At 48.4% G+C, this 23,293-nt stretch overlaps 1 protein-coding gene across 1 annotated transcript; it reads right to left on the bottom strand.

Annotated features, from left to right (window-relative positions):
* Positions 1-9,652: 9,652 nt before the first annotated feature.
* BCL2A1 (BCL2 related protein A1) lies at positions 9,653-21,332 on the bottom strand. The gene is made up of 3 exons (XM_041752796.1): positions 21,232-21,332; positions 18,803-19,397; positions 9,653-9,931 (listed from the first exon to the last, which is right to left on the bottom strand). The coding sequence occupies exons 1-3, from the start codon at positions 21,291-21,293 to the stop codon at positions 9,824-9,826; spliced, it is 765 nt and encodes a 254-aa protein (XP_041608730.1). The 5' UTR covers positions 21,294-21,332; the 3' UTR covers positions 9,653-9,823.
* Positions 21,333-23,293: the final 1,961 nt, after the last annotated feature.

Raw genomic sequence — 23,293 nt, 5'->3', positions numbered from 1 at the left:
TTAAGTCAGCGAGTAAAGGCTGGGTCATGAGCAAACTCAGTGGGAGAGCAGTTGGCTGAAGCTAATAAAATCCCAAGATGCGGATGAAGTCCAGGTCAGGAGACCCCTCATAGTCTTTAACAGAGGAGTAGGGCTAGCTGAGGACAAAACACAGCTGATAACCCGCAAACAACCCACACCCAGGACGGGATATGTGTGTCATTCCTCAGGACACTTCCAAAAGTCTTAATACCTTAGTCTAGGGGAAAACACTCTTTACCTTGACAATGGCAAGGCCTCCTGTATCTCACATGTCCTTCTTAGCATATGAAAATTCTTTCAAAATCTCCCTTTTCCTTACCTCCCCCAACTCTGCAGGTATAGAATCAGCCAGCCCTCATAAGCCCAGGGCAGCTGCTCTTCCTGCCCATGGGTCCTGTCCCCCGTGTTTTAATAAAACAACCATTTTGTACCAAAGAGGTCTCAAGGATTCTTTCTTGGTTGTTGGCTCCAAACCTCACTTATATTCCAAAACTTCATCATTCTTCACTGGTCAAACGGTAGCTGGAGTACTGAACCAGGTGGAAGCATAATTTGACAAGCGAGGTAACACTCAGGAAAGGGTGGCTCCCTCCGCTCTAAGTGGTAGGCACCCATTCTAGAAATGTAAAAAGAAAAGTAATAATGTCACCAGGGAATCCCACTGACTCACATCCGTCCATGACACTGTGCTGATAGCACACCTTCCGTTCAACAAATGGTGTGGAAATCAAGCATGTGGGTGGGGACGCTCAGGTTCGAAGAGGGAGCAGCAGAAATGAGCAGAGTTTCCATCCTCAAAAGTGAAACAAGCACTGAATTCATTTATATGCAGGGTGTCTTTCTTACATGTTTCCGCCCAAGCCTTAATTTTCATTAGCATGGCAAAATGTGATCCACTTACCAATATCTTTGACTTTGACCTTGTCCGTGACCCATCAGCACCATCTGGCACCTTGTAAGGTAGCCAGGGTCTCAGGCCCTCCCCAGAATCTGTATTTTTATCTTAATAGGTCCCCCAAGGGATTTGTATTCATATTAAAGTTCAGGCAGCACTACCACAGATTGGTGTTAATAAACCAAGTGCCAGGGACGCCTGGGTGGCTCAGCGGTTGAGCGACTACCTTCAGCCCAGGTTGTGATCCTGGAGTCCTGGGATCGAGTCCCACATCAGGGTCCCCACAAGGAGGCTGCTTCTCTCTCTGCCACTGTCTCTGCCTCTGTGGGTGTGTGTCTCTCATGAATAAATAAATAAATACAATCTTTAAAAATAAAATAAAAAATAAAGCAAGTGCCAGCTTGCAGGAGGAAATAGAGCTATCATGCAAACCCTCAATACAGTCAGCCTGCACAGAGCATTCCTACCGTCTACACAGGCCTGGAGGTGTCTGATGACTACACCTCCGCCTCAGCACCCCCATCACGAGGAAGTGGCATCTCAGCTGAAACCCCACGGTTGAGTAAGCACTAACCAGGCGCCAGGGTGGGTGAGAACTGAGAAGGGAGGTGAGAGAGTCTTCTATGAAAAAACAGCTGTATGTGCAAAGGGCCTAAAGGGAACAACAGTGTGATGTTCCGGAGGAATCAAAAATAGCTGGAAATGCTCATCAGCAGAAAGGCAGGAGATAAGGCCGAAGGGCTGGGTCCAGACAACGTGGGGTGGATTTGATTCATCTCTTTGTGTCTTAATTAACGTTTTTAAAGCCTAAATTTACATAAAGTTTCCATAGGAAATATGCATTTTCTGTATGCCCCTCCCCCAGCCCACAGCATTGGCACCTGGCGTTACTGTGGTGCACACGTCCAAGCTAAGAAGCCAGCGTTGGTACATTGCTGCTAACTCAACTTCAGACTTTACAGGGATTTTTCTAGTTCTCCCACTGACACACTTGTCCTGTGCCAGGGTCCCATCCTGGATGTCCTGTTGTTTTTAGTTGCTGTGTCTTCACAGTCTCATCTTGACTGCTCGTTTCTCAGAGTTTCCTTATTTATTTGATGACCTTGATGGTTTTGAGGAGTATTAGCCAGGTATTTTGTGGAATGTCCCTCAATTTGGGCATTATGGGTTTGCAGAAGAATACCACAGAGATTAAATGCCTTTTCATCACACACATGTTATCAACGTCTGTTAACTGTGATCACCTGGGTAAAAGTAGTATCCGCCAGGCTTCTCCATCACAGCTTTGTTTCCCCTTTCCACACTCTTCTTTGGAAGCAAGTCTCTAGGTCCAACCCACACTCAAGTGGGGAGGGAGAATGACATAGAGATTTGTGGGAGAATTTGAGTTCCTAAGAAGAATGAAAAAATATTGAATGAATTTAAGCAAAGGGGTGACATTGGATTTACATTTTCAGACAAGGATGCTAGCTAGCTGTACTGAATATACACCATGGGGGCTGGCAATGGGTCAGGGTACACATCCCTTCCAGAAGTAGTCTGGGTGGAAGTAATAGTAGCTTGGTTTAGTGTAGGGGTTAAGGAGCTAGAAGAAGAGATATGGATGGAATAAGAGATATTTAAGAAGTAAAGTTGCCAGGATTGGGTTAATTTATGGTTGAAGAACAGGAATAGAGGACAGGAAGTTTTGAGGATGACTCCCAGAAACCTAGTTCATGGTTTGAGCATCTGGTTGACTATCAATAAGATTGAAGGCAAGGACGCAGATAAGTAGGCAAGCAGAGCCTTCCGGGGACTCCCAGAGCTCAGGGGTCCTGCTAATGGTCAAATGTCTCTGCTCAACTTTGGAGGCATTGTTTCCCTGGGTGTCCATGGCTACTCTGGATGGCTCCGTAAGCTGAGTAGAACCCTGTAACAAGAGACTTACCTGGTTAAGTAACGCTTTGCCTCTCTTGGGGACGACAGTCTTCCTTGTTTACTCCAAGTCTTTGAGAACATGGCAACAATGCAGCAGCTGTACACCGCACCTCCACCAAGGACTATGCTTCTGGAAGCAGTAGCCCTATACTGGCATGCCCACGTGACACCAGAGGTGATGTTGCTCTGATGTCCGAGTCCCCAGACAGCTCTGTGGGCTTGGGGATGGGCCTCATGATAGAGTCATCACCATCTGAGTCTCCCCAGGACTGTTATCCTCAGAAGCCAGACAGTATCCCCAGCTGGAAAGAAATGGGGAGCCTGGAAGGAACACGTAAGGCTCACCCAAGGGCTCACCATGTGCCTGACACAGCAGGGATGAGCTCGGGCTCTTCACAGGCAGGGAAAGTCTCATTATAGAAGCAGCAGAATGAGAATCCTTGTAAGGATGTTAGAAGCTTTTGGCTTTTACTTGGAGGGAGGTGAAAAGTACTGGAGAGTTTTGAGTAGAGAGGTACCATATGTTATCTTACTTTTTTTCCCTTTTTACTGAAGTATAGCTGCCACACAGTGTTACATAGTTTCAGATGCATGACATAGTGATTGAACTTCCCTATATGTTATGCTGTGCTCCCCACGGGTGTAACTCCCACCGTCGCCACACAGCGCTGTCACAATACCACTGACTATATTCTCCAAGCCATAGCTTTCACCCCTGTGACATACTCATTCAAGTCCTCTTACATTTTAAAGGATCCCTCTAGCTGCATGTCAGGCATATGCTGTGGACAGGCAAGGGCAGAAGCAAGACAACCAGTTAGCAGCCACTGCAAAATCCATCAAGAGATTAGAGATGGCTTGCACCAGGTAGTGGTGATGAGGATAATAACAGGTTGCTGACTACTGGGTGTGTGTTGATGATGGAAACAAATAGTATTTCCTGATGGATTGCACTTGGGGTTTGAGAGTAAAGGAGGCAAAGAATCTAAAGGATTTGCCTGAGCAGATGGAGAGGGGGAGGTGCCGTTAACCAAGATGGCCAAGGAGGCAGGTTCAGGGAGTGGAGACAGTCAGGTGCTCAGATTTTACATGATGGCATTTGATACACTTGTTAAACATCCAAGTAGAAATATGTCAGATGAGTAGTTGAACACCTGATCTGAGTCTGGAGTTCAAGGGAAAAGTCTGGGCTGTGGTGTGGGGCCAGCATGTCGTGGCCCTGTAAAGCCACCTCGCTGAATGAGACACCTGAAGTTCAGTGTAGGTGTGGGGGTGAGGGAAGCCAAGGACCAGCCAGTGGTGCCCCGGATTCAGGGCTGGGCAGCTGGCTTGAGGAGATGAGGAAAACCCATCACAGGAGATGAGAAGAGTGGCCTATGAGACGGGAGAATGGAGAGACCGGCGTCCCTGAAGTCAGCTAACAGCACATAGAGAGAGTCGTCTGCTATGTCCAACATCATCATGCCAGGAAACCTGAAGACTGGGAATCCATCCTTGACATTAGGGTCCAAGAGATAATGAAAGAGGAGAGAGTCTGGAGACCAAATACGGACTCTCTTGTGAGGAGGTTTTCTGAGAATGAGAGCAGAGCAGTGGAGTAGTCACCGAGAGATTGTGTGTCTGGTTCTGTTTGGTTTTAGGATAAGGGAGGCTGAAGAGAGGTTCCTGCAGAGGCAGGAAGGAGCAAGGTGTCACCCACAAGTATAGGGCTTGGCCTCCTAACACCTGGCCCTGCAATCATAATAGGAGGGGAGAAAATATGCCAATACAAGTGCAAGTAGGCAGCTGACTGTGGTGGGTAGGGATGTGGGAGTTCTCAGGGCACTAGGAGCTAAGTCAGTGGGAATTAGATTGTGTCAGAGTACTTGTGTTGCAAGTGTCTGTAATACACACTTTCTGTATATACATTTTTCTATTGCTCAAACAGCAGAGTCATCAGCCTGGAGCTTCAGAACAGTTTCAGCAAACACTGGGTGTGGGTTTGGTTCTCCGGGGAGCCAGTTAGGTCTACTCCGTTAAAGCAGCAAAACATAGCCCTAGGCTCAGTCAGCTGTCTTGAAAGTCCTGCCTTCATTTCTAAAGCAGACGAACCAGAGAAAACCCACCAACACCATGGAAAAATGATCCAGCCATGTCCACCCTGATGCTGTGTCCCAAATAGCATCTTCCAGCACAAATAGCCACACACGGCCACCAACTAACTGTAAAGACAGGGTTTATGTTCATGCTCCATGGAGGTACTCAAAGCAATATCTCCCTGTCAGCAGCTTTGCACCCTCTGCAGAAAGTTCCCAAATACATGACAGTGATGATCAGTTTAAGTTAGGGCAGTTCTATAGGAAGGACACACATAAATGGGTGAAGGGTGGAGACGAGGGAGATGAGGACACCCACATGGCTGTTGAGGATGCATGCCCTTGGTGGGGAAACCAGTTCCAGCCAGCTGGCCCACACACAGTCCCAGTGTGAATGGAATGGCAAAGTAGGCATCTGGGAGGCCCATGGGATCAGGAGGAAGTGGTAAGGAGAGGAGGCTCAGGGCAGTGAGTGCCCAGTGGCTTCATGGCCAACGTGACCCACCTACCCAATCCCATTAGCTTGGGCAAGTTTCTTCCTGCTTCTAAGCCTGTTTCTAAGATGAGGATAATACCTACTTCAGAGGAGTACATGAAAATTAAAGGTGATGACTTAGCTGGGGTTTCTAGTGTGTGGGGGAATAACCAGTAAGCAGCCATTACCCTGCCATGCAGTTTCAGCCAATATGATGTTCAGCCTCATTCCAGCCTCATGGGCGACACATCCTTTTTTAAAAAATAATTTTATTTATTTATCTGAGAGAAAGATCACGCACCCATGAGCCGTGGGGAGGGAAAGGGAGAAGCTGGCTCCCTGATCATCAGGGAGCCCAACGTGGTGCTTGATGCTGGGACCCTGGAATCATGACCTGAGCCCAAGGTGGATGCTCAACCACTGAGTCATCCAGACACCCCTCCACTTTATTTTTTTTAAGAGTTATTTATTTATTTTAGAAAGAGAGAGAGAGTATGTGTGTGTGTAAGCTGGGTGGGAGGGGTAGAGGTAGAGGGACAAGCTGACTGTGCTGAGCACAGAGCCCAGCTGTCCAGGACCTGAGACCAAAGAGTCCCCACACCTCACCGACTGAGCCACCCAAGCACCCCAATAACATTCTACTTTAAATTAATATTTGGAGGACACCTGGGTGGCTCAATGGTTGAGCATCTGCCTTCGGCTCAGGGCATGATTCCAGAGTCCTGGGATCGAGTCTTGTATCAGGTTCCCCGTGGGGAGCCTGCTTCTCCCTCTGCCTGTGTCTCTGCCCCTCTCTGTGTCTCTCTCATGAATAAATAAATAAAATCTTTAAAAATAAATAAATAAAAATAATTTAGTATTTGGGGTGATGCTATTTCTCTCCTTTTATACTTTTCCTTAATTTGCATGGTTTATAATGAGTATTTATCATTTTTTTCTTCAAAAACAAGAGCTTTCTAAAAATCCACTACGTGGAGATGTTATCTATAATAAAATGCACCTGTTTCAAGTGAGCACCACTATGAATTCCAACGAATTTATCCACCACAGTGCAGATGCAGAACACTGTCATCGCCCCAGAAAGATCTGTCCCACAGTGCCCCAGCCCCCACCCCAGGCACCACTCATCGGTTTTCTGCAGCAACCAGTAGATTTGTCTTCCCTGGTTTCATGTGAAAGACCCAGCACACTCTGTACTCATTGCTCACGAGCTCCTTCACTCAGCGTGCGTGAGGTTTGTCCATCGGATTTCGTAAGCCATCCCCTGCTTATTGCTGAGTAATAGTCGTCTTGTGGTTGGGCTCCAATTTGTTAAACATTTGGGTTGTTTCTGGGCCTTCCTGCCATTATGAATAAAGCTTCTGTGAAGAACATGAATGTGTTTTATTTCTTTTGAGTGGATACCTAGGAGCCCTAGCGTCAGTGTGTGTGTCACTTTACAAGAAACTGTCACACTTTTCCACAGACATACCATTTTACACGGTCACCAGTCATGCACGAGAGAGTTCTAGGCTCTCCATGTCGTCCCCAAAGCTCGGTGCCGTCAGACCTTTCAAGGGAGCCATACGCTGGTCTCATGCTGGTGCACATGTGCATTTTCCTGGTGATTGGTGGCGTCCAGCATCTCTTCTGTGCAAATTTCCCATCTGCTCTCATGAAGCATATGTTCCAAACTTCTGCCCATTTTTCAATTTGGCTGAGGGTTGTGGTGCTACTGGATTGTGAGTGTTACATACATTCTGGATGCAAGTCCTTTGTCAGACATCACTGTGGCATATGTTACCTGCCATTCCATGACTGGCTTTTTTGAGTTTAACAACTTTATTGAGATATAATTCTAAATTGTTTTTATAAGAGTATAATTTTTAGGGTTTTTTTTTTCTTTTCTGGTACAGGTTTTTATGCTATAGCTAAGAATCTCTACTCCAAAGTTGTGAAGATTTTCTCCTATGTTTCTTCTGGGATTTTTATAGTTTTAACTTACATGTAGGTCTATGATCTGTTTCACCATCTCTGTGTGTGGCTTGAGCTAAGCATTGGAGATCATAAACCCTCCTCTTTTTCTGTAATAAAACACATGGGAGCTGCAGTTTGAAAGACCAGGTCACAAACCAAGCCAGAAGTGTCACTGGTTTCCTAGGAGTTACTCTGTTACAAGATCATTGTGGCATAGAAGCCAGGGTTTGGGGGGGCCTGGATGGCTCAGTAGGTTCAGTGTCTGACTCTTGATGTCGGCTCAGGTCATGATCCCAGGGTTGTGAGGGAGGTCGAGCCCCAAGTAGGGCTCCGTGCTCAGCTGGGAGCTGCTGTAGACTCTCTCTCCCTCCCCATCTCTCTGCCCCTGCCTCACTCACACTCTCTACCTCTCTCTTAAAAAAAAAAAAAAAAAAAAAAAAAAAAAAAAAGCCAAGTTTTGTGGTTTCTTGTGCAAACGTATTCCAGGTAGCAGCACCCATACATACACTTCCTGTTCTGTCCATTCATGACTCTTTGTGCTGGACACTTAGTTCCAATCCGTGGGAACAGGAAGCAGGGAAGCACTGAGCTAGAACAATGGGGTAGGAGTGCCCCCTGTTTCAGACTCAAGCCCCCGGTGCCCCAGGTGGTCAGCTCTCAGACATGATTTGATGAATCAGCCAAAGTTACTTCTGCAAAAGACGTTTCCCAACCAACTTGCCCCCCTGCCCTAATCCACACTGTCAAGAATCACAGGGGACATTTAACCACGGAGGCCACACTTGGTCACCGAAGGGAGGTGGGCATTAGGAGCACACTTGTCCTGATGGAATAAAATACAATAAGATACAGAACCCGTTGGTTGTCTGGTTGTCTGAGGTCTGCTCTGTGGGGGGCACTAGACGGCCACAGGGTGCATGCATGGGAGATCTGTGCTGCGTAGACACTGCCTCAGGAAGACTGATTCCTGAAGAGGTTTCTTCAGAGCAACTTTTTAAAAAAAGAATCACAGAGGAAGTGAAGCTTGAATCAGCTGAAATCCCCTGTGAGAATGCAGAGTCTGAGAGCAAGGGGCTCAGTTTCTTTCGATCAACTACTTCCTCAGAAAGGTGACACAAGCCTCCGGGGGCAGAGACCGTGTCTCCAGGGTGGGAAAGAGTAGGAAGGTCTAGAACAGAGTATGTATGGTGTTAACTCCTGTCTTGCAGTTAATTCTACTGATCTGAAATTGGAACTCAGGATGTAACAGAAGACACAATTTTCTAATTTATGAACTATTAAAAAAAATTATTTAGGGGTGCCTGGGTGGCTCAGTGGTTGAGCGTCTACCTTTGGCTCAGCGTGTGATCCTGGGGTCCTGGGATCCAGTCCTGCATCCAGCTCCCCACAGGGAGTCTGCTTCTCCCTCTGCCTGTGTCTCTGCTTCTCTCTGTGTGTCTCTCATGAATAAGCAAATAAAATCTCTTTTAAAAATGTATTTAAAAAAATAATAAAAGGGATCCCTGGGTGGCGCAGCGGTTTGGCGCCTGCCTTTGGCCCAGGGTGCGATCCTGAAGACCCAGGATCGAATCCCACATCGGGCTTCCGGTGCATGGAGCCTGCTTCTTCCTCTGCCTGTGTCTCTGCCTCTCTCTCTCTCTCTCTCTCTCTCTCTCTCTAGCTATCATAAATAAATAAAAATTTAAAAAATAATAATAAAATAAAATAAAATAATAATAAAAAATAAAAATGTATTTATTTGAGAGCAGGGGAGGGAGACAGGGCAAGAGAATCCTCAAGCTGACTCCTCACTGAGCACAGAGCCCGATCCAGGTCTCAATCCCATCAACCCGATATCATGACCTGAGCTGAAACCAAGAGCAAGATACACAACCAAGGGAGCCACCCAGGAGCCCCCTAATTTATGAACTTTTTAAAGAGGAAAGTTTAACTATGGCTCAATGCTGAGTCACTGGCATATGTGTCTTTGTTCCGACTACCCCAGAGTATCCCTGGGCATCTATTGCTGTCCTTTTGTCAACTCCCCACAGTGGGCCGGGGAGCGGGGTTTGTGGGGCGGGCATCAGTAGAAACCCCTAACCATCCAGGGTCATGGGGGCCACAGGAGTCAGGACCTCACTCCCACGCCGTGTCCACCGTGACACGTGACCATGACACGCCGTGACATGGAAACGGACTTCTGGGGGATGGGCGCACCCTCAGGAAGCTCAGCCACAGGGCAGAGAAGGCGTCCTTCCACTTCCACACCTGTCCCCCGTCTGAGCTGCACCCTTTCGCTCAGCTCCCAGGAAGCACACAAATTACATACAAAGACAAATATGATTTATTCATTTAAACAGGGAAAAAATTCCCATGACACTGACTATGGAGTTACAGCAGCACGGTCACTTGTTTGGAAATAGAAATAAGTGCTGGCAACACTTTTTGCAAAACAGTCAAGAGAACTTGGCAGGTTTCACAATCAGGAGAGTCCCTCTGGGCCAGTCAGTAGTATTGCTTTAGGTGTGACCACATTTCACACACTGTTCCCAGAACTTCCAGAAAAGTCAGCCATCCAGACTTGGGTTCAAACTTCTTCACAAAGCCGTTTTCCTGTTAGAGAACAAATTTCACATTTTAAAAATCAGGGGAGACAGTTTTGTGGGACAAAAAGCAAACACTCCCACCCCACTGCTGCTGGCAGTTGGTCCCATCTGTGCCTGCACTGGTCTCCACCCATCCGACTGTCCGTCCGTCCATCCACACCGTGGCTGCGGGGCAGCACCGTCCCACAGAAACACAGTGTAAGCCACAGATGGACCATTAGGTTTTCAGTAGCCACATTCTTGAAAAGTAAGGGGAAATAGGTAAAATTAATTTTAAAAATATATTTATCTAAAATATTATGATTTCAATATATAATCAACATGAAAATTATTGCGATATTTTACCTCTTCTGTACCCAATCCTTGCAATCCAAGGTATGTGCTGCACTGACTGGCCCAACTGAAATCAGACTCGCCACATTTCAAGTGCTGAGCAGGTACAGGTGCCCACCAGCTACAGTGCTGGACAACACAGCTCTAGAGGACAGAAACCTCCTTTTCTGGCTCTTTTTCAATTGTCTGGCATTGAAATACTCATTGATGCTTGTAAACAGAATCATGCAGGGTCATGAGGCTCATAATAAAGCTAAATTAAACAGTGCCTCTGAGCCTATGAGGAGGTGGTTGTTTCTACTATGATTCATTCTCTTTTTGGTCATTGTTTTAAAACAATAGAGTGTGAACTGTACACTGTAATTTATGACTATAATCATAGAGCATCCTTACTGCAGAGTACCTCTGAGATCCCCCAGCCTAATGGTGATATAGGCCCATTATACCAAGGCCCCGGAGAGAGCCAGTGGCCTCTTACCTAGCTTTTTAGCACCTGGGCCTGGAAGGGGATGCAAACACTGTTCTTCCCATTCCATGAGCTTCCAAACAACTACCCAAAGGATTAGGACATTGTTAGAATAATTTTTGTAAATGTTCACCTAGTAAATGTTTGATCTGCCTCCAGCAGGCTCCAAATTCTGGGGTGACAATGCCTTCAAGCAGGTCCTAGTGCAGGTGGCTCTAAAAAGCAAACCAAGCACATCTCTGGATAGCTAGAAGAGACTTGTGGCCCAGCGCCCTGCCAGCACCTGCCTGAGCATGGCCAGGGCACACTGACATGAGTCAGGGGGATTGTCCATGTGAAGGGTTGCCCAGGAATGCCAGCTTCTGCCCACGTACGAGTCAGGTTGCAGTCATACTCTGAGACACATGATGTCATGGCCTAACAGAGGGAACAGTCTGCTGCTTCTCTGTCCTCCCTCCTCCCTCTAGACTTACATGCACATGTTTCTCATTCTAGGTGTGTGTGTATCTAGCTGCTTCCCTTTCCAGGATTTCAGGAACCCCATAGTAACGAGGCACTGTCAGATGACTTCTTTTATTACAACAGTGATCACAGTCTATTACGATTGGGCAGTTAACATGTCATCTTCCATACATTCAGCTTCTCAACAATGGGAAAAACTGACAAATTCAGCTATATGAAGATTAGAGCTTTTTTTTAACTATATGAAGCTAAAATTAAAAGGCAAGAATTCACAGTAGCTAAAACATGAAAGCAATGCAAGCATCCATCCATTGATGAACAGATTACCCAAAAATGGCATATTCATACAGTGGAATACTGGTCAGCCTGAAAGGAAAGACACTCTGACACCTGCCACACTGTGGACAAGCTTCGAGGATGTGACGCTCATTGAACTAAGCCCATCACAAGAAGACAAATACTGCATAATCCCATTTATATGAAGTATTCAGAATAGTCAGCATCATCAAGACAAGGTAGGATGGTGGTTTGTGTGATCTGGGGTGCAGGGGATGAGGAGCAAGTGTTTGGGGGCACAGAATCCTGGGGGTGGATGCTGGTGATAATGCACAATGGCACAACTGTATTGAACACTGCTCATGTGTGCACTTACATGTGGCTGAGCTGTAGGGTTTATGTTATGTGCATTTTAACAGAATAATAATATAAAAAGAACCAACTAGGAGAATATGTACATTTATATGAAATACTTCATTCAGATGTAAGAGAGTCATCATCAAGCCCTTAAGAGTTAAACAGACAGGGACGCCTGGGTGACTCAGTGGTTGAGCATCTGCCTTTGACTCAGGGCATGATTCCAGGGTCTGGGATCGAGTCTCGCATCGGGCTTCCCACAGGGAGCCTGCTTCTCCCTCTGCCTGTGTCTCTACCTCTCTCTGTGCGTCTCTCGTGAATAAATAAATAAAATCTTAAAAAAAAAGAGTGGAACAGACAAAGGCTGTTGAAAAGAGAAATATAATCACAAACAAGTGTATGGGAAAAATTCAACATTACTAGCCGTTAAAGAAATCCATGTTTTAACACAATCTTAATGCTTTTTTAGACCTACTACATTGACCTTGTTGAGTCTATGAAACCCCCCAGAGTATCCTGAATGGTCCTGCCCCATGCTGGTGGAGCTGCTAGGACATCATTCCATTGCTAAGGCCCTTTCGGGAAGCAGTAGATAGTCCAGTATGCATGAGCAGCGCGACAGTCCTCACACCTATGAACCAGTCCATCTCTTGTCAGAGATGGATCATGGAGCCAGTCTGGAAGTGTTATTTCTAAGAAGAAAGGCAACCCAAATGTCTAACGATTGGGAATCAGTCGAGTAATTAAGATGCATAAAGTTGGTGGGATATTCTGCAGACATTAGAAATGTTGACATGGGGCCTAAGAGGCAGTGTTGAAAACATTTGTCATATCACATGAGAAACTCTTTGTGCACCTTAATTGTAATTACATATGATGTGTGTGCAGGGACACATTAAGGCAGGGGAGTGATTTTTCTACTTTCAAACATATATTTTCAATGATAACTATTTGTATCTTAAAACCATTACATGGGGTCACCTGAGTGGCTCAGTAGGTTGAGCATCTGACTCTTAGTTTAGGCTCAGGTCATGATCTCAGAGTCATGAGATAAAGCCACTCATCGGGCTCCCTACACTGAGTGTGGATCCTACTCAAGATTGTCTCTCTCCCAATTCCTCTGCCCCTTCCCACCCGGCTCATGCTCTCTCATTCTTTCAAAGAAAAGAAATTATATGAGAAGAGATACAGAACTAAGGATTCAATATCCTGTCAGTAACGCAGTAATATGCAGGGAGTGCCCAGATCTGTTCTTTCTGTGAATAGTTTTTATTAAATACGGCTACCTTGGCTTCAAGAACGCCTGAAGCATACAATAATATCCTGCATCAATAACTCAAAGAAAATCAGACCCTCAGTATTGTTTAGATCGAGGGAAATACCGTGGTGCTATTCTCACACTTCTCTAGAGATTAGTCACTCATTTATTCATTTGAGAAATATTTATTGAGCATCGGCCACATGCAGGTAGTGTTGTAAGGACTGGAAACACACTGGTGAACTAAACATGCAGGACCCCTGGCCTCATTGGGTTTGTCATTGAGAAAGACAGAACAGACAAGTAGTCCTGAAGCGGTTGCCAAGACATCAAGCAGGGCACGGGGATAGAGTGGTGGTGGTGCCATCAGAGACAGGATGGCTAAGGAAGAGTCCCACAAGGAGGGCAGCTTTGGCACAAAACCCTGGGAGGCTCCACTGGGCCTATGCAAGCCTCTGGCTTTGGAAAGAGCAAGGCGAGAGGATGGGGTGGGGTGGTGGGAAGTGTACTTAGCTTATCCAGGGAGGATGCAGCTATGAGAGCACAGGAGGGACTCGTAGAAAATGAGATCCAATATGGACTTGAGTACAGCAGTCAGGACTTTGTATTTTATGCTTGCCCCCAGGGTGAAGGGGTGCTTAGCAGGGCTCTGACCAGGCCAGGACATGGTGGGATCCAAGCTGCTCACTGGCTGCTGCATGGGGAGCAGCCCATGGCAGGGTAAGGATGGAAGCAGGGAAACGGGACAGGCTACGGACCCATCGGGGGAGATGGGGCCTAGGTGTCCTGGGGATATGGTTTCAAAGGTGCCACCAACAGGACTTGCTGATGAACCTAACATTGGGTGTGAGAGCGAGGAGTTTAGGGTGACCCAAGGTCAGAGAGTATTCTGGAAAGACCCACGGGGAGGCTTGAGTTCTGTCTCACCTCACTTTCCATGAAATGATCATAAATCTCAAGCTAAAGTTCAAGAGAAGTATAGGAAGAATCTGGCCCCCAAATCTAATCCAAGGCTGTGAGAGACTCCTAGAAATTCCATCACCTCACGACTATCTCTTTATACCCATAGAAAATGCCTCTGCCAACAGGACACTGGGTCTCCAGCATCTTTTTGTGTGGCTCCAACACACCAGGGGTCATCAAACACCAATACCAGCCAAAACGACCTAACTCTCATTTGGAAAGCACCCGCACTCCCCATACATCCCTGCTTTCAAAGGGGCTTTCTTTTGGCATTTGGGTAGTTTTCAGAATTACGCATTTAAACCTCTTGAAATTTCCCTTATAACCTTCATAGTCGCATCATATTTGACATTTTACTAAGACAAAGACAGAAATATCTTTCATCTTTTAACTCCCCTGCTAAGGCTGGCGTTCTTGTCTTCCTTATATGCTACATATATAATCTATGCGACATTATATTCATTATAGAAGGTTCTGAGTCTCGGGTTGCTTCATGACTCCCTCAGGATCATAACTCTGGTGATTAGCAAAACCAAAATTTAAGTCTCAATTTCGATGTTTTCATGCAGTCGTTCCATTGGCCAGTATTTGTGGGCTGCCCTCTGTGTAAAAGGCCTCTGCCAAGCATGGGGAGGACGGTGGAGCACTGAGCAGACGTGATTCATCCTGGTCTTGGGCTGTGCCAAGTGCTGCTCCACCAGCACAGGCCCAGGAGAGTGCTTTGTGGGAGCAGACCAGAGCCACCCGGCTCCACAGGACAGGGAGGTGGGGGTGAGGCCACAGGCTCCTCTCAGATAGGGAGCTCCTCTCAGGTAGGGAGCTCGTCCACTCTCAGCACTTCCCAGGGGCAGAGGGGCCAGAGGAGCGAACAGTGCATGTGAAGGAGGCAGCGGAGATGAGAAGCAGCCCACAGAAGGAGAGAGGGGAGGTAAGGACTGAGGGAGAGGGTATGGGGCAGAGGAGGGGGGAGAGAGGAGGGGGTAAAGGGAAGGGAAGAGAGAGGGGGGTACGGGGAGGGTGGGGTTATGGAGTGTAGGGAAGGGGGAGGAAGGGGGGTAGAGAGGGAGAGAAGGAGGGAGGAATGGGGTACAGGGGAGTAAGGAGGAAGGGAGGAATGAGGGAGAGGGAGGGGAAGGGAGGGTAGAGAGGGAAGGAAGAGAGAGGGAGGGAGGAGGGGGGAGGGGGAGGGGGAGAAGGGCAGAGGGAGGGGACCGGAAGGGAGGGAAAGAAAGGAACTCAAACTGATCAGCGTGAGAAAGAGCGTGAGTGGCCCACGGGTCTTTCTTCCCAGCAGGGCCTCTGGTTTCGGTGGTGACAACCACATAATTGTTGGGAGTATAACTTAGGAAGACTAGGTGTGGTGAACCAGGAAGTCAGCAGTACGACTGCTACGAAAAACCATAATCCTAAATTTGTGTTGCATACATCTGGGAAGCTGTTCTAGGTGCTTTACCTACAGTGGTGACTGATTCACCCTTAGACAGGTCCTGGGTGCAGGTGGCCCCATTACCCCCAATTTACAGACGAGGCATTGAGGCTCAGAGAAGTTGGCTAACCCATCACGACCCCCGCACCAGGAGCCGGCAGCCAGCATCCCGCTCAGATCCCTCTGATTCTCAGCCGGTACTGTGATATCTGTGCTGCCTCATTCTCCGCCTTCTTGACCCAAGAGTTCTCATGCTTGAAACTGAATTAAACTGTGGATATTCTTCAGTCGGTGCTAAATGCTCTTCTCACCTTTCATTATACACAAGCATTTCAAAATTTGGAGCCAGTGACCACAAATCTGGGTGACAGCAGACAAGACACTGGACCCTGTGCTTCTGGATCTGTCATCTTTGACCGGTTTTTACCGATCTGTATGTTTACACTCCAAGAGAGCAGGTGTGTGATTGTGGCCCGTGCCCTGAGATGAACCCTTCATGTGTTAAGTTCACGCACCTGAGCAGATGTGTCAGCATCTCTGGGAAGATGGATTCACGTGGCCGTGATAGCATGTGCTGACTCAGATCACCACGTTTCGGGTCAAGACTGCCTCCGCCACATCCCACATCTAAGCATAGGTGTGAAAGGTGCTCCAAGTCCACCCAAACTGGGGGACCCTGTGAAGACTGAGCGTGCACACGGGCACACATGTGTGTCTACTGAAGACGGCTCCATCCTGCCACACTCACACTCACACCTGGGCTACCCCCAAAAGGCAGGTCCACTTCTAGAAATTCTCAGAGATCATCCCACATCCGCACTGAAGACGAGGTCCATGACCTCACAGAATATATCATTGAGGTGTTACATTTTTAAGTCACATTTATCACTGTGTATGTGTTCCAGGTGCCACGTGAGGCACTGGGCACAGTAATCTGCAGGCTCACATGCGGGCCCCTGCCCTAGATAAGTGTCGTCTTCAGTGGAACCTCCACCCACGGCCAGTAGAGCTTCCCACAGCCGACCAGATGGGGGCGGGACCCACCACCCCCGGGGCTTCACCCAGCCCCAGGTATATCGGGTCAGGAGAACACAAGAAGGGGTGATGCAAGGGACGTCACATAAAATGCAACTGCATCAAGTTTTAGAACATTTACAATAACCAGGGGCACCTGGGTGGCTCAGTGGGAGGAGCCTGCGATTCTTGACCTCAGTTCGGGGTCATGAGTTCAAGCCCCAAGTTGGGTATGGAGTTTACTTAAAAATAAAATCTTTGGGACACCTGGGTGGCTTGGTAGTTGAGCATCTGCCTTTGGCTCAGGGCATGATCCTGGGTCCTGGGATCCAGTCCCGTATCAGGCTCCCTGCATAGAGCCTGCTTTTCCCTCTATCTGCGTCTCTGCCTCTCTCTCTATCTGTGTCTCTCATGAATAAATAAGTAAAATATTTAAAAATAAAATCTTCAAAAAATAAATAAAAAATAAAGCATTTATAATAACTGAAGACAGCTATAGTTTTAAACGACAACATATTAGAATTATCTGTCACATATATAAAAATAATACATAAAAATATTTTTTTCATATATAAAAAGATTTGAAAATAAAAACATACAAGAAAGAATTGCTATAAATCGATGAGGAAAAGACAAAAAGTAGGAAAATGGGCAAAGAATGTAACAAACAACTCCCTGAGTAAGAGTTAGGTGTGGTCAGTGAGTGTCTGGAAAGGAGCTCAGTCTCTCTGGCGACCAAGGGAGCAGGCACTGAAGTGAGAGAACAACTTTGATGTATTTTCCTAACGCAGGGCAGGTCAGCGGGCATTCAGGCCTCTCCGGAAGGCGATGCCCCACGAAAGGGGTGCATGAATGGGGGTGCTCGGTGAGGTACTGTCTGTGGTGGCAAACTGAACATAATAGAGCTCTCCACCTGCCAGAGATGGCCGGACCCTCAACAGCACATACACAGGACTCTTTTTTTTTCTAGGTCTCTTTAAAATAATTATTCTATCTTTAATAATTATTTTTAAATGATATTTTAAAAATAAAAAAATAAAATAATATTTTAAAGACCCTCGGATAAAAAAAAACAGCGACAGAATAAATACCGTGTACTATTTATATACATAAAAAAAAATTCTACAAAAATAATACTATGTTTATTTTCTTTTTCTTTTTTCTTCTCTTTTTAAGAGAGGGACAGCTGGGTGGCTCAGCGGTTGAGCATCTGCCTTCAGCCCAGAGCATGATTCCGGAGTCCTGGGATCGAGTCCCACATTGGAGTCCCTGCAAGGAGCCTGCTTCTCCCTCTGCCTGTGTCTCTGCCTCTCTCTCTGTGTGTGTCTCTCATGAATAAATAAATAAAATCTTTAAAAGAAAAATAAGAGAGGGAAAGAGAAAGAGAAAGAGAGACGGCGGGGGAGGGGCAGAGGAAGAGGGAGAGAATCCAGACATGGGGCTCCATCCCACAACCCTGAGATCACAGCCTGAGCCGAAATCAAGAGTCAGCTGCTTCACCCACTGAGCCACCCAGGTGCCCCAAAAAACAACTTTGTGTATTTTCTCTGGATGTAACCAAGAGGCAAGATTTGCATGCAACATAACTGATAACAGTGGGGAACCCCTCTCTACGGGGAGGAGAGGGCTAGATTTGGGGGATGGAAAGAGGATCCATGAGACACGAGTGCTGAAAAAGTCAGTGTTAAGTATTTCAGGTTTAAAGACAGGTGCTACTATCCAGCTACGAAAAGCCTCTTATCAGTGACTTTTGACACTGCCCTCTCCGCCTCCCAGTCTGGGCTTTTGGAGGCTTTGATAATAAAGGGAATTGTTGTTTGAAAACTCTCAAATAAAGATTCTTGCTAGAGGTACAGCATGTGATATATATATTTTTTTATCAGTAGGCTTTAACAGCCAGATTCTGTTCTATTAGAAAACTAGGGGAAAAAATCAATTTGTAAATGATGAACTTGCAAAAATGTACCTGTGTTTTGCAACATAACAGCTACCCAGTACAACAGCATCTCACAGCAGCTCTCATAATGCTGCGTGGTCCTGACAGCCTGGCCAGAACTGCGCCCCCAGAAGACCTCGCTGCAGATGCGGACCGCTCACCTGGGGCTCCCCAGGTCCTACCCCCGTAGCTCACACACCAGGAATAAAAACTGCAAGCTCCTCTTACCTTCCGATTATAGAGTTCCAAGTTCCTCCTCATTTTGAAAATGTGAAACTTTTAAAATAAGCCACCCAAAGAAAACGGTAGATTTTTCAAAACTAGGGAGAAGCCATCAATGCCCACGTCAAAGGTAAGGATGGCGAAGAAGGTGCCCATCGTACGTACCCAGCCTCCGTTTTGTCTTATCCAGTCTCTCATGTGTCTCGTGATGAACTCTGCCACGAAGTAGGAAATCTTCTCGGCATCCACATCCGAGGAAATTCGCTGCTCGAGCAGTTTCTTGCTGAGAATTCCTTCAAAGGCAAAAACGGTCACGATCCTTCCCCAGTTAATGACGCCGTCTTCAAATTCCTTCTCCATCACCTGATTGAATATGGTTCTGGCCGTGTCCACGGACACCACGTCAAAAGTGTCCAAGCACGGCTTCAGGTTCTTTTCCACCTCCCCCTGGACGGAGAAGGCCACGTCCTGGAGCACCCTGGACGCTCTGCTGGGGGCCGGGCCGGGCTGCGGGATCTGCAGGACGTGCCTCACGTAGTCCTGGGCCAGCGCCAGGGTGTAGCCAAACTCGCAGTCCGTCATCTTCGGCCCGCCCGCCCGCCGGGATGGGAGCCTGGTCCCCCGTGCGCTGCCTGAGGCCCTGTGAGGCCGGGGCTGGCCGGGCTCGGGATGTGACTCATGGCGGCACGTGGAAGCTGGTGGAATTTCTGTGTGCATCACTGGGCCGGCTCCTTCCTCCTCGTCACTCTCGGGGCGTGGGCTGTGTACGAAAGAGAAAGTTGAAAACGTGTAAGAGGAAACCGGTTCAATGAGAGGCTACTTCCTTAAAGTGTTGGTGATTCATTCAGGGACCTAAGGTCTGAAGCCAGGGCGGAGAGAAACTGGGGCCCCCGGCCCCCGTCCACACCCGGGGAGGTGAGGAGGCAGCAAGGCAGCCTTTGTGCAAACTGGCAGGTCCCCAAGATGCCGCGTGGAGAATTGCCATCCAACCCTGCAGTCCTGCCCTGAAGACCTGGAAGCAGGTTCTCAAACCCTCACACATGAGCGTTCGCAGCAGGTCTCTGGCTGCCCAAGTCACAAACGGTCCCTCTGCCGCAGAGGGCACGAGGCACAGCCCCAGGCCTCTACGGGCAGGGGCCCCAGGCCTGGAGGCCAGGGTAGCGGCCAGAGTGGTCCCACGTGCTGCCACTCCACCTGGGTGGGGAGGTGAACCCACACTCCCAGAGCCCTTTGCAGCCGGTGATGGGGCAGAGGGGTTGGGAGAGCCTGTGGCTGTGCCGGGGATAGGGTTTGACAGGACTCCACTGAGTTGTGCATGTCGAAACGGCCACTTTTAAATCTGGGAAGGTCACTGCAGAGAAGCGTCAGAGGCGGCCACCTGGGGAAGATCTGAGCCTGAGCATCTGCAGGGAAGCATCTAGCCACTGTGTCCTGAGCCAGGGGGGCGGGGGACAGTGCAGCCTCCAGCCTCCATATCCCATAGACTCCAGAACATCTGACATGCAGAAAACAAGCCCCTTGTTCACGGTCTTGAGTCTGTCCCACGACTGAATCAGACACAGTGGCCCCGGGAAGGGCCCTAGACTCACACTCAGGTCCCCTCATCCCCCACTTGTTGAGTGCCCCATATGTGTGAGGAGACCATGAAGACAGCTCAGGGCCTGAGGTGGGTGAGTGGGTGCCTGGAACAGGCCTGGGGCTGCCTCCACTCCAGGCCTCGTGAGTGGCCACCTCCCTGGTCAGGGTGTCACTTGGTGAACACAGTGTGAGGTAGGGACAAGTCTCTGTTCAAGCCTGAGCCATTGCCAGACATGGACACAGTGTAGGGCTGGCAGCAGAGAGGAGCATCGGGAAAGGGTGGGTAAATGGCAGGGGTGCAGGGAGGCCCAGGTCCCCGGCCATGGCCAAGGCCACTCTGCAGAGCCAGCCTTGCCAGCAGGAGAGAGCTGGACACTCTCCAGCCACATATGGAGTGATGGTGATGTCACATCCAGTGTCCAGAACGACCACAGAACAATCACTCATGTACCAGCTATGTGTCTAAACCCACAAGCCAGGACTAACAGGCAGGGGAGGGTCCCAGGGCTTGAGGTGGCCGTGAAGGCACACCTGTCAGGCCTCCTGCTTCAGGAATGCAATCAAAGAGGCCCCATGGCTGCACCCCAAATCCCCCCACCGGCAGTGAGGCCACACTCTCACAAGCCACCCCCTGTCCATGACTGAGCAAGGCAGGGGCTGCACAGACACCAGCCCATGGGTCAGCCTCCTCTGGAGCACAACGTGGCTTCAGTGACTCTCCAGCAGCTCTGGGGACACTTTCTGATGCTGGACTATGGGTTAAGGCGCTTCCCTCAGCCTCCCCTCTGCTGCTCACTGGGGTCCTCAGAGCTCCCAGCCTCGCCCCCTGCCTCACCCGGCTGGGGCTCTGGCATTTCCCCAGTGAGTCTCTGGAACACCCAACCCCCTGGTCCTGGAGTCCTGAACTGATGGGGCCTGAACAGAACCAAGAAGCCTGCAGACATGCACCAGAGCCTTTTCTCCATGACGTCCCTGGGGACAGTCCTCCCATGCCCACCCGTGCTATGTCTACTCACCCACAGGAACATGAAGCCAACAGCAGGCAGCCTTCTCTCCCCAGAACATCGTTGGGCATCATAAGAACCACCAAAGAGATGGGACATTTTATTTCTCCCCAGCAGTGATGCACATTCCTGGACAAACAGTATAAGCACATGGTCTCAGAGCTGCAGGCTTTCCGGGGTCAGGTCCACACTTTCTCTTTCGCTCTGCTCAAGCCTGCAGCTGGGAAGGCAGCTCAATGATCCGTTGAGTAAAGGAGATGCACTTCTCTCACAACTTGGGCCAACCCCACTTAGGGCTCTATCTTCCTGACCTTCTGGATTCACAAAGGTGTTGCCGTAAAAACTCTGAAATAGTGTAGCCTGCTAATTTACTTCATTTAAGAGTATCCAAAGAATAATTTCTCAAGAATAGCCGGTAGAGAGAAAGATAAAGTCTTTACCAAAAAGATTGATTTCCTTTTTATGGAAAGTGCAGTGACTGAAGGGGGATGTGGGACGGGAATACGCAGCTACCCATGGCCTGGCTGTGAACACAAAGGAAGGTGTCCTGTCTTGTGCCACCACAGCCCGGGTCTGCATTCACCAGAGGCCAGTGTCAGCACGTTTTCCTATCTCCTGAGCTCTGTCCACCTGGGGAATTCTGAAAGAAATTAGGTCTCTACTCCCAGCACACACTGAGGGTGTCATCCAGAATGGGGGTGGGGGATAGAGTCTGGAAACCGTACATGGACTGTCAGGTGCTCGGGATAGAAATGTCTGCCCCTGGAGAATATTCCATCCAGGAGAAGCCAAGCCGTGTTAGAGGCAGCCGAGGAGCTGGAGGGGGAATAATTAGAGGTGGTCTCTGCAGCATCCCTCCTAGTATGGGGGGTCCCTCCTAGAGCCTGTCCTGAGGACACAGAGGCAGGTGGTGGACACATCACAATGCCAAGGTTCTGGAAATGCACCTGTATCATGCTCATCTACTGTGGGCCTCGGGGCAGATGGATGGTTGGAAATGACAGATGATTCCTTAAATCTGTCCACACTGAGCCAACACCCGGGGCCTGACCCAGGTTTTCTCTATACACATCTGTCCAGAAGCTTCTACTGAAGAAGTGTGGAGTCTGGGTAGGGCTGAGGGAAGAACACATGTTTGAGAATAATGACCAGGGGAGCGTGAGTCATCTGAATAATGACCCGCCCCTTCCACCTGTAAAGTGCATTAGGCTGCATTATGTGGAGACATGTCTATATTTCAGTCTTCTGCCGATTTAAAATCAAATTATCCTTTTTTATTGCTGAGTTGTAAGAGTTCTTTATATATTCTGGATTCAATTCCAGATAAATATCTAATGAAGACATATGATTTGTTAATATTCCTCCCATTCTATAGCTTGTTTTTTCATTCTCTTGATGGTGCCCTTTAATGTACTAATGTCTTTAATTTTGATTAAGTCCAACTTACTGTGCGTGGACAACCTCACACCTACTCCTTGTGTTTACATGAGTCATCACGTCTATCCACATACATTCCACTTATCTACTGCTTTGCACCAAAGCAGCCCCCAGATCTTGGTGAGCTGAACGACATACTCGCTCACGCATGTGGAACGTGGGCAGGGCTCGGGAGCGGGCACTGGTCTCTGCTCCACGACGCCTGGGCTGCAGTCTCAGGACCGTTTTCTGTGGGGTCCCCAGCTCAGTTCATACTTCTCACATGGTGGCTCCAGGTCCCAAGAGCAAGTGTCCCAGCGACAAAGGCAGGATATGAATGGCCCTTCCTAACTGTCGTGAGCTCTCAGGGCACCATTTCTATCATCCCGTACTGATAGAGGTAGCCACAAGCCCATAGCAGTTCAAGAAGAAGAAGCACAGACTACTTTTACTGATGAGAAGGGTGTCAAAGAACCTGTAGCCATGTCGTAAGGCTGCCACAGTCGACCACGCATGTGCAAGCTCACACGCACATTCGTACGATGTAGTCGGTGGGATCCTCAGAGCACCTGCGGGCTGGTACGGTGGAGATGAGCCTGGGAGCCAGTCTGCCCATCTGTGTGCCCAGCAGGTGATGGCGGGGCTGAGAATGCCCTGG

This window comes from Vulpes lagopus, chromosome 4, assembly GCF_018345385.1.
Source record: "Vulpes lagopus strain Blue_001 chromosome 4, ASM1834538v1, whole genome shotgun sequence".
Classification (NCBI taxonomy): Eukaryota; Metazoa; Chordata; class Mammalia; order Carnivora; family Canidae; genus Vulpes; species Vulpes lagopus.
This window is presented reverse-complemented; position numbering and strand designations above follow the sequence as displayed.

What these genes read in the sequence shown, in the direction of transcription:
- BCL2A1 (XM_041752796.1), bottom strand. Translation starts at nt 21,293, where the DNA reads ATGATGCCCAACGATGTTCTGGGGAGAGAAGGCTGCCTGCTGTTGGCT. An exon ending in TTGGCTTCATGTTCCTGTGG is followed by an intron (nt 19,398 to 21,231) that starts GTGAGTAGACAT and finishes TTTCGTACACAG; the next exon opens with CCCACGCCCCGAGAGTGACG. An exon ending in TAAGACAAAACGGAGGCTGG is followed by an intron (nt 9,932 to 18,802) that starts GTACGTACGATG and finishes GTTCTCTAACAG; the next exon opens with GAAAACGGCTTTGTGAAGAA.